The 11,409-nt window shown below is 33.3% G+C and overlaps 2 protein-coding genes across 3 annotated transcripts; both read left to right on the top strand.

Annotated features, from left to right (window-relative positions):
- The first annotated feature begins 753 nt into the window (after nucleotides 1–753).
- On the top strand, nucleotides 754–5,232 carry LOC139778958 (retinol-binding protein pinta-like). The gene is made up of 6 exons (XM_071717127.1): nucleotides 754–1,034; nucleotides 2,132–2,356; nucleotides 3,130–3,289; nucleotides 3,590–3,695; nucleotides 3,807–4,173; nucleotides 4,422–5,232. Exons 1-6 carry the CDS (start codon nucleotides 857–859, stop codon nucleotides 4,493–4,495), a joined length of 1,110 nt encoding a protein of 369 aa, XP_071573228.1. The 5' UTR covers nucleotides 754–856; the 3' UTR covers nucleotides 4,496–5,232.
- Nucleotides 5,233–5,370: 138 nt separating this feature from the next.
- Nucleotides 5,371–11,273, top strand: LOC139778962 (retinol-binding protein pinta-like). 2 transcript variants are annotated; one of them, XR_011719748.1, is made up of 7 exons: nucleotides 5,371–6,415; nucleotides 9,000–9,159; nucleotides 9,408–9,510; nucleotides 9,608–9,977; nucleotides 10,220–10,360; nucleotides 10,582–10,726; nucleotides 10,824–11,273. XR_011719748.1 is itself a non-coding variant. In XM_071717131.1 (6 exons), the coding sequence occupies exons 1-6, from the start codon at nucleotides 6,244–6,246 to the stop codon at nucleotides 10,659–10,661; spliced, it is 1,026 nt and encodes a 341-aa protein (XP_071573232.1). In that variant the 5' UTR covers nucleotides 5,371–6,243; the 3' UTR covers nucleotides 10,662–11,273. The 2 variants fall into 2 exon arrangements, 1 of the variants encoding a protein (XP_071573232.1); XM_071717131.1 differs by having other exon boundaries at nucleotides 10,582–11,273.
- The last annotated feature ends 136 nt before the right edge of the window (nucleotides 11,274–11,409 follow it).

Below are 11,409 nucleotides of genomic sequence, written 5' to 3'. Positions count from 1 at the left end.
CTAATACCTTGAGTTAGATAACATTTTATTATTTCTAACTACCATGTGCGTCAAAATTTATTATTTTAAAATAAAATAGGATTATTTTAACTTCATTGATTTAGTCAAATTAACATTGTTTTAGTTAAATTAACTGCATATTGAGTAGGAGCAGTGGCGACCTATAAAATGGTTAAAAATTACTTAAAATTGAGTTTAATTTGATCCTATAAATTTAACAGTGGATCACACTTTATTTTGCCTTTTACCGACGAAAATAAATCGTTCTTCTTCTCTTTCGTTACGCAAGCGATCCTTGCCGTTAGCGTGATGCAGAAGAGCGGATGTGTTCGAAGGTTTGATTCATAAAAATTTTCTATATTCTTAAATTATGTGAATAAGAAGAGAAACTCGTTCCACTCGCTTGTAACTTACAAATTATTTTTTAAAATCGCCTTATCGTTTTAACTATAAACATCAGGTTTTTTAATTTATTTATTTTATATGTGCAACTAGAAAGCAATGATATAACTATAATATTTTAATATAATTTCAGCACATATGCATTTAACTTAAAAGATTAAAAGCGTAATGTAAAGAATATTATAGAATTTAACATTTCTTCGCGACTTATTCTCTCGAAGATAAGTACCAAGTGTATCCATTAGAATCATCAGTCTCTACTTCGTAGATGGCGCGATTGCGTTGATTCATACCTGAAATGATTTCATAACATCTAATCCTGAAAGAGCACGTGATGTTCACCGTGTAATTTGCTGATCATATTTATTGTTGATCGTGCGCGGGGCAGAGTATCTCTGCGGCTCGCAGACGTAAGTTATCCTCCAGAGAGAACGAAGCATCTTCTGGTATTACGATGGCAAATGCAAGTGACCACGACGACAGTGTAGAGTGTTACGCTCGGCAAAAGCTGACCAGCGCGGATAAGTTATATGCAGCGACATATTTTAACGAGACTGATGAGACTAGAGCGAACGCCATCGCGGAAATTAAACGCTGGATCAAGGAGAAGGAAGACTTACATGCACAAAACGGTAAAACGGACAACGATCCCACGTGAAATATCGCGTTGAAATTCAATTATGGTTAATTAATTCCATAAAGATAAAAAGAAGTCACCTTCAATCCGCGGAAATGTGACGTGACATCTGATATATATTCACTTTAAAAAAAAATAAAAAATAATGTAACAAGTGGCGTTTAACTTTGTTGGCGAAAAGAGAAGTGAGAGTAAACATGTCAATAAGTAATAGTAAATAGTTACTGAATAGAAATTTTTTATAATAAAGTTCGTTCTCGCAATATTGTATTTCGATATTTTTTTAATTAAGCAGTTTTTAAATTAACGATTCAATTAGTCAAAGAAGCAAGAAAGAATATTTACATTTAGAACAGAAATGTGCATAATATAATAATTTTGGTACGCAAGTTTTTGAATGTGCGGAATATTTGCAAATATTCCGCACATTGCAAATATTCGCAAGCAAAATATACCTAATTAGATTCAGTTTTATGTTTCGGGGAAAACTAAAAATTATTTCTCTCTTTCTTCCATTGCGGAAAGAGATACTTGAGAGCATAATGTACAAGAGCGGATGTATGAAATTAAGCGTTTAATTAAAATGCATTCCTAAATTAAAAGAATAAGAAAAGAAATTCATTTTACTCGCTTTGTAACTTAGAACTCATTTTTGTTTACACCATTTTAACTCTTTAACTAAAAATTAGACTTATATTTTAACTTATTAATCTTATATGCATAATTTATAAGTAATAATATAACTATAGGTTTTTAATATAAGTTTGTTTTATATGCATTCTATTTTTAGAAGATCTAATGCCTGTTACATTGTAATGAATTTAGAAATTAAAGTTTTCTCGCGCCGCTCGGGAATAAGTAGAGACTATCTATCAAGTGTCTATTAAGGTCATCAAACCGAATCATGGTCGGCTGCAGATGACGCAATTTCTGATTATTGCAGTTGATTCAATAATTTCTAAGCTCTCTGCATACAGCGCAGAGTTGATCCGCGTTATTTGTCGTGATACATAATTGCACATTGCATTAAACATTGTTGCATTTGCCATTTGTCTTATCTTACGCGTGACAGTGCATCTACGCTATTTACAGACACGAGTCTCTCCCCGGTGGGCGAGGCTTCGCGTTCACCAACGTTCACTAACGTCGCGATGGCGAGCAGTTGCAGCGACAGTGTTATGCCTCATGCTCCACAAGAGCTGACTGGAGAGGATAAAAGATATGCAGCGGCATATTTGAACGAGACCGACGAGACGAGAGAGAACGTTGTCGCGGAAGTCAGACGCTGGATCGAGGACGAACTGCGCATACGAATCGGTAAATATAACAGCGGTCCTACGGGCGTTGATATTCAATTACGGCTCGCTTCGGCAGTATAACGCATTCATCTTCAATTGACGTTGACATGACATTACGCCGGACATTCACGTCAGACACGTACATCGTTAAATTCATTCTTGATCGTGTAACAAAAAAAAAAAACGAAAAATAATGTAACAAATTGTGTCTGACTTATAACGAAGAGAAAATTGAAAATGATATGAAAGTTTCGGCAAATAATAATAAATAATGAAAAATATAGTAACTCGATAAAAGACCTACATGACGAAGTTTGTTATCGCTCTATTGCATTTCGCCATTTTGTAAGCCAAAATGTTTCTCAAAACTTTATTTAAATCTTCTATTAATCAAAAATCCCTCTACCCCATGCACGCATTTATAAAATACTAGCTGGTTACCCGGGGCTTTGCCCGGGCGTCTTTTTTTTAAACAACTTTATTTGTGTTATTACAATTTGAATCCCCATTTTTTATTGTAAATTCTTATAGCTTTCTTCGTAAGCTTTTTAAATTTTTTTAAATTAGGTTGTAACACGATGGCACATAGCCTATGTCACTCAGGAAGATATAAGCTATCCATCAATGTAAAGGTTTTTTAAAATTGTTTCAAAAGTTTCTAAGATTACCCTGAACAATGGAACAAACAAACTTTTTCCCTTTATATAATAGTAAGGATAATTTATAATTCCTGATTTAGCACTGCTTCAATTATAGCCTTTTAGTTAAAGGGATTCTTTAATGTGTACACAGATGACTTTCTTATCCTGCGATTTTCGAGAGTATGCAAGTTTAATCTTGAGAAGACTAAGATCAGGATACGAAACTATTATAAGCAACGATCCGACTTACCAGAATGGTACATGAATAGAGATCCGTTTCGACCAGAACTGCAGGAACTGCTTGATTTGGGGTAACGAACAGTATTTCGGATAATTAATCTAATTTTGTTTTTCATTATTTTTTAATCTGTTTTATCTATTTCGGATACATAACAGAACCCTTCACTAATTGCAGCTTCAATTTTAACAATAACATCTTGCATAAAATTAAAGATGAATTATTGGTAACTTTCTTTTTTTGTTTCTATTATATTCTAACAATAAGAAGAATATTTTATTGAAAAATTTCGAAAATACTAAATGCATTATTAAAATTAAAAGGTATTTTGATTTTTTCGAAAGATATTCTAAAATTATTTATTCACGTTTAGAATAGTTTTGCCTTTGCGAAAGCCAGATAGTCAAGGAAGATTGGTTATTATTCTACGCGGCACTCGGCATGATCCGACAAAACACAAAATATCAGATATAGCTAAGGTAAAAATTAAAATAATATGGTGCTCGAATGATTTATGGCCAACGTCGTCATATCACACTGAAGTATTTTTCATTGTTATTCATTATTTCTCGACGGACGATTTTTTTTAGATTGGTATGATGGTGACGGAAGTGGCAATGAAATATTATCCCGCAGCATCTGTGTACGGTTGCGCATCGTTTATAGACATGGTCAATCCAACTATACGCCACATTCTTCAATTGCGACCCTATATATTAATGAATTTGATCCACACGTGGCAAAGCTGCTATCCTATGAGATACCAGACGATTAACTTATTTAACGCCCCGACATTTTTCGATGTTATTGTGGGGATTCTCAAATCATTCATGACTGAAAAGATAAAGAATAGATTTAATGTCTATTCACATACGCCCGACTGTTTCAAAGATATTCCCACTGAGATTTTGCCCGTCGAATATGGCGGCATTGATGGTACAATCCAGGAATTAACAGGTAATTTTGATAAATTAAAACGCGGAATAAATTTGACGCGCTTAGTGGACGATAAAGGATGTTATTAAGAAACTATTGTCGAGAAAAAGGGATAAACCTCTCTCAGTTAAGACGAGCAATCGTGAAGGCGATAATCACTAAATGCTAAGAGTTTTTCAGATTCTAAAATATATATGAAGCCCTTGTTCAGATTTGATCCAGATAAACATTTAATTGAATGTGTGTAATATAAACATTTACTTTTGCAGAATATTGGAAGAAATTAATTGAACAAAATGGTGGCTGGCTTACGGATAATGATGAGAATGATAGAATCGAATAACATCGGAGCAGTAGCTTCAAAATCGGAAGAAAATATTTGTTCTTTGCGCACACCTCAATGCATTTGTTATCGAACTAATTATACATAATAATTGTTGATGCTGATTTATCGCTAAAACATGATACTAGAAATCATATAAATTTTAAAGCGCATAAAGCCCCTTGCACAATGCCAGGCAACAGGCAATAGGAACAGGGAATAGAAATCAGAAATCATGTATAAATGCAGAATAAACAGTGACACAAGCAATAGACACAGAGTTTCCGTCACGTTGAACATTCTGTGCCTATTGCCTGTTGCCAACCAATCATAGTATTCGAATTTTTTAGGTTGTAATTAAAAATTTTTTGGTTATTTCCTGTTCCTATTGCCTGTTGCCTGGCATTGTGCAAGGGGCTTAACTGTCAATTTTCTTTAACATTAGTTGCTCGTTAAATTGCAGGTCAAAATGCGCTTTCGTAATTCGCGATCACATGTCCCGCGTTTACTATCGTCACGATAGTAACGTCACTGAAACGACGGCATCAGATATTAATAAAGATAAAATGTTACTTGTTGCAGAAACGGGTTTATTTTTTTATGCGACAAGCATTAAAATGTCGCGTACGATTTCTTTATCAGGAAAGATTTATCGGCGATTTTTACAAAGGTTTAATAATAGTAGAATATGTACGGTATAATTTTGTAACACATTTGGTTTTATTTTCCCAAATAAAGGTGGTTTATCAGGCTGTAAATCATGTAAATTAAATCATTTTTCTTCTCTTTCGTTACGCAAAAGATTCTTGCCGGAAGCGCAATACAGAAGAGTGGATGTAAGATTCATATACAAATTTTCTATATATCCTTAAGTTATGTGAATAAAAAGAGGAACTCGTTTTACTCGCTTGTAACTTAAATATTATTTTATTTAAATCATTTTATTGTTTTAACTATAAACATCAGTTATCTTAATTTACTTATTTTATACGTGCAGCTTGAAAGCAATTATATAACTATAATCTTTTATTATAATTTCAGCTCATACGCATTCCATTTAATGGAATGTGTCTTCGCGTGGCTCATTCTCTCGAGGATAAGTGCCAAGTATCCATCACGTTCACCAAATCATGTCTCTACTTCGTAGATGGCGCGATTTCTGGCTACTAAGTCGTCGCTGAAATTATCAAGAGTCCACCAAAGCTCACACGTTGTTCAGCGTACTATCTGCTACTACTATGTTTATCAGTTTATCGTTGGTCGTGCGCGTAGAGCCGCAACGGGCACGGACCAGTTCAGACGTGTTTGGTCCAGAAGGAAAATTTTTTTTAAAACTATTGCAATTGTTACTGTCTGCATTGTGTTTTTATTATATCGCATTTTTATTACGACGTTATTACGGCTATTTACGACAAGTGGTTTTTAAGACACGCCTTACGGCTATTTTACAAGTGGTTTGCCCTGGCCATATATAGAGCGGTATTGCTCACAGGCCATATTGATATAAAAGAAGAAGAAGAAGTTGGACGTGCGCGTGTCAGAGCTAGACGCATATAATCTTATCACTGAAGCTGACTTTATTAAAGACCACGTAGATTCTAAAGAGCATGATCTTGTGCACTGTGAATATAATCGCGTTTATATATATTGTCTGTTGATCGCGCATCGCTCGTTACAGTGCGCCATTGTGACTTGTACATTGTACACCCAGTGTCTCTTCACGGTGACGGGACTCCGCGAGGCGTTCACCAGCGTTCACTATCGTCGTGATGGCGAGCAGTTGCAGCGACAGCGTCATGCATCACGCTTGGAAAAAGCTGTCCAACGACGACAAGTTATATGCAGCGACACAGTTGAACGAGTCCGACAAGAATAGAGAGAACTCCATCGCGGAGATCAGACACTGGATCGAAGAGAACGATGACTTGCGCGGACAATTCGGTAAAAAACAGCAGTCCCATATGTGACGCACGCGTTGAAATATCGCTAATTGAAATTCAATTATAACTTATTAATTCCGCAGCGATAAAGCGAAATCCGCGTCAATGTAATATTAGCAAATTTCGATAACTTATTCCATTAAAAATATAGAATATAATATACATTTACATTAACTTATTTGTTATTAATTGTTACATCTGCTATTAATTTATATTGTTACTTTGTAGTGTAAATAGCTTCACCACAAAGATTGCTTCACTATATCAATTCACTATAAATATCGATTGACAAAGATTAAAATTTAATAATTATATAAACGAATTTATTCGTAAAGAAAAGAGAATCAAAATAATTTAATTAAATTAAACGAAGTATAGGCTCTCTAGACTAAATCAAAGGAAATAGATGATGCAATAGGAGCCAAGCGCGGTAATCAATGCGCAGACAAATTATAATAATAAATGAATATATTAAAAACGAACGTTTCGACACTTTTTTTGTGTCATCTTCAGCGTAAAGAAGTTACATAAAATGCATAACGATATAAGATTTACATGAATAATCGAGACGAAGTAGTGTATAAAAAGGCGCAGTCAATATGTAAAATAAAACAATGAATTAATCCGTTGTATGGATTTAATTCATTGTTTTATTTTATTGACTGCGCCTTTTTATACACTACTTCGTCTCGATTATTCATGTAAATCTTATATCGTTATGAATTTTATGTAACTTCTTTAAGCTGAAGATGACACAAAAAAAGTGTCGAAACGTTCGTTTTTAATATATTCACTTATTATTATAATTTGTCTGCGCATTGATTACCGCGCTTGGCTCCTATTGCCTCATCTATTATTTATTATTATTTAAATGTAAACATATTACGTAAAATATGTTGATTAAATTATTTGGATTACATATTCTCTAAAGGCCAATTAAAAGTAAAGTAAAAAATTCTAACACATCAACAACTAAATCAAGATTGCAATAAACTCAGAAATAATTAGACACTATGAACAAAGTTCATGCGAGTGGTGCTATCATTACGCATGCGCAGCAATTACATTGCTAATTTTCATAACTTATCTGATATTATTTTTTACCATTCAACTGTGCTTACAACTCTTGAATTTTTTAGTCGATATTGCGTCAGTCTTTCATTAAATTCTAATTCATTAATTTGAATTTCTAACTACTTCCTTTTTATGCACCTTGACTGCTATACATATATGTAAAGTTCAATACTTTGATTATATACCATTTTAGACAAGAGATGTGAAACTTGCTACATCTGTACAGAATATCTGTTCAAACAGAATTAAGTAGGTACACATGAAAAAATATATAACTATATAAATTCAAAAATATGACTAAATTTAAATACGACTAAATTGATTTTAAATAAATTGGAATATAACAAAATTAATAACTAAATTTAAGGGAGGATTCTGGTTTAGGAGGGTAAAAAAAGGAGATTTTTATGAATTTTTTTTATTGACAATAATGCAGTTGAGGTTTCTAAACCTTTTACAATATTTAACTGCTTATTTGAAGAGGTAAAAAAATTTTTATATTGTAAAATAATTGCAAAATGGCGCCGTGGTGTATCTCTAATCGGAGCGCCTCGCCAACCGAGTTGCCAATCTGCGGGAAAAATGTATCCCGCAATTTTGATCTGAGACAAAAAAACGAAAAAGATTATTAATTTTTATATATTTTTATTCTATGTGAACCAGGAACATGGTTAAAAAACTGTAAAATACAAAATTTTTTAGCACTTGAACAAAAACATGACATTTTTGAGAAAAAATATCCTCCGTTTTTATGCAATAACAATTATTTAAATTAATATTTTTACCAATGTTTGAGGTTCACATAGAATGGTTGTTCATTCTTTAGCTGACGCACTTTGAATCAAGTCGATTGATCAATTACTTTTTTCTCTATCTTTCCCGCAGATTTTAAGAAAATACGAAAATGATATTTCGAGAAACACGCGTTTAAAGTTTGCGGTACAAAAAATATCATTTATTGGTGACTTACCGCAATCTTATGCTAATCAGCTATACCAGGGCCATTCTACAAGCCTTCAGTTTCTTAATAAAACTCGTTTCGCTGCATATCTTTAGATAAACATCTGCCGAGTAATCTGGACAGAAGAACCGAGAGACAGAGCGCGCGGCCCGCTCCGGCCGAGCGCTCGTATACCTGCGCGACTCTGACTCACCATGTGTTCTATAACTTTTAAAATACTTCGAATTGGGCTCTGAAACTTTGGGAATATATTCTTGAATTGTTTAACTATCGATTAAGCAAAAAAAATCGAAATGTTTGACCCTATGAACCAGGATCTCCCCTTAATTCCATTAGAGGCAGAAGTTATTAAATGATTAAACAATAATTTTTCTTTGTTTCTTAGAATGTAGCATAATAAAACAGTTCTTTAATGTTTTCTGTTAAAAAGATAATAGAATTTATTCCTAAAATTACTGCTCTATGTATGTATTTCTAATATTAATGATAATAGATTTAGTACTGTTTTAAGTAACTTTTCATTTGAAAGGAATCTTTAATCTGTACACAGATGACTTCCTTATCCTGCGATTTTTGAGAGTTTGCAAATTTAATCTTGAGAAAACCAAGATCAGGATTCAAAACAATTACAACCAACAATCCGACTTACCAGAATGGTACATGAATAAGGATCCATTTCTTCCAGAACTGCAAGAGCTGCTTGATATGGGGTAACGATTACTATTTCGGAGTATGTAAGATTATTGGAGTTCGTGGTTTCGTGAGATTTTGCAGTGAATCTTTTACGTAACCTAGATCGACATATGATAAAGCGTTTTATTTTATATAATTAAAAAAAAATTCTTTCTTCTACTCCACTATTATTATCTTACACACAACGCATTGCAGATTATCCGATTATAGTAGAATGAAATTTCATAAATTTTCGAGAAATCTAAAATGCTTTATTTACGTTTAGTTTTTGTTTGCCTCTACGGAAACCGGATGATCAAGGAAGATTAGTTATTCTTGTGCGCATCAAACATGACCCGAGAAGACATGAAATGTCAAACCTGGCTAAGGTCAGTATAAAACTATACTCGAACGATTTATATCGGATGTCGTCACCATGTAATATTTTCAATTCGTATATTGTTTCTCGACGAACAATCTTTTTAGATCTTTGTGATGGCGCTAGAAACGGCGATGAAATATTATCCCGCGGCATCCATATATGGCTACACATTGTTCGTAGATTTGGCCGATACAACTGTACGTCACATTGCTCAATACCGACCCTACATTTTAAAGAATTCGGTTCGTTTATGGCAGAACTATCCCATGAGGGTCCAATTAATTAACATGTTTAACGCCCCGTTAATCTACGAAATTACTGCGAGGATTTTAAAATCTTTCATGACTGAGAAGTTGAAGAACAGATTCAATGTCTACTCAGACAGTACGGAGCATAACAGTTTGAAGGATATTCCAGCCAACATCTTGCCCGTCGAATGTGGCGGCACTGCTGGTACAATCCAAGAATTAACAGGTAATTACGATAAATTAGAATGTAATAAATGCAACGCGTTTATTGAAAGGACGTTTCTTATTAAACTAATATGTGTTGAAGAGAAAATAAACTTCTCTCATCTAAGATTGCAGCAATTCCGAGCAGTCGTACATTAACTAAAAGTTTGTCAGTAGTTCATATAGTCAATTGTTCATATGTGTCTAAACTGACGTCAACATTATATAATTCAATATATGTAAAGTAAATACTTATTTTTGCAGAATACTGGAAGAAACTGATCGAGGAGAATCGCGACTCGCTTTTGAATGAGGACGACAAAATCGTTTCAAAACACCACATGCAGAACCGTTTGAAGGAAGAAGCTAACATCGGCACTGATGGTACAATTCAAGAATTAACAGGTAATTGCGGTAAATTAGAATGCAATAAATGTAACGCGTTTAATGAAAGAATGTAACTCATTAAGCAAATATGTGTCAAAGAGAAAATTAATTTCTCACATTGCTTCTAAGATTGCAATAATTCCAACAAGTCATACATTAACTAAAAGTTTGTTAATTGTTTATCTAATTGTAATATGCGTATCTTTCAATATATGTAATGTAAATACTTACTTTTATAGAACGCTGGAAGAAGCTGGTCGAAGACGATCACGTCTGCCCTGTGAATGAGGAGAATGACGAAATCATTACAAAACTCTAGAATCAACAAAAAGTACTTGCTTTTTTAACACATGTATAGATGTATTTGTGATCGTTATATAGCTCGTAAGTTTTATCTGTTTTGTGTTTTGAGATATAAATAATTATCTTCCTTTTTCTTTTTCTGCGCAAATAGACTTATCGGTAATATGAAATTTTTAAGAGTTTTATAGGTGGACTTTAAAGGCGATTACGGGGATCTTTAAAGGCTCAGCAACGCTAGAGAACGTTTGCTTTTATAGCGAGCTTGATTTTCTTTTACGGGTGTGTTGTAGGGAAAATAAATTTTTTCTTTCTTTCTTTCATTGTGCAGAGTATACTCTGAGGGTATAATGTATGCAGATGTATAAAATTAAGCTTTTAGTTTAAATTCTTTGCATTCTTAAATTAGGAGAATAAGAAGATAAATTCACTCTACTCGCTTTGCAACTTAGAACTCATTTTCCTTATATTGTTTTACATTTACCTTCTTAACTGTAAACATTAGATATATCCATACTTTATAAGTAACAATGTAATTATAATTTTTAAGGAAGTATTTTATTTTGATAAAAAATAAATTGTGTAGTTTTACTGTTTACTTTAACCGAATAATAAAGTAGTTTACCTTGGCTATACTTTATTTTGCCTTTTACCGAAGAAAATAAATCGTTCTTCTCTTTCGTTACGCAAGCGTTACGCAAGCGTCCTTGCCGTTAATGTGATGCAGAAGACCGGATGTGTTATTTTTTAAAATCGCCTTATCGTTT

The sequence above is a fragment of the Temnothorax nylanderi genome, unplaced genomic scaffold (genome assembly GCF_030848795.1).
Source record: "Temnothorax nylanderi isolate EJ_2023f unplaced genomic scaffold, tnyl_v1.0 TNYL_tig0203_pilon, whole genome shotgun sequence".
Lineage (NCBI taxonomy): Eukaryota > Metazoa > Arthropoda > Insecta > Hymenoptera > Formicidae > Temnothorax > Temnothorax nylanderi.
The sequence above is the reverse complement of the archived record's forward strand: the minus strand, read 5'-3'. Positions and strand labels throughout refer to the sequence as shown.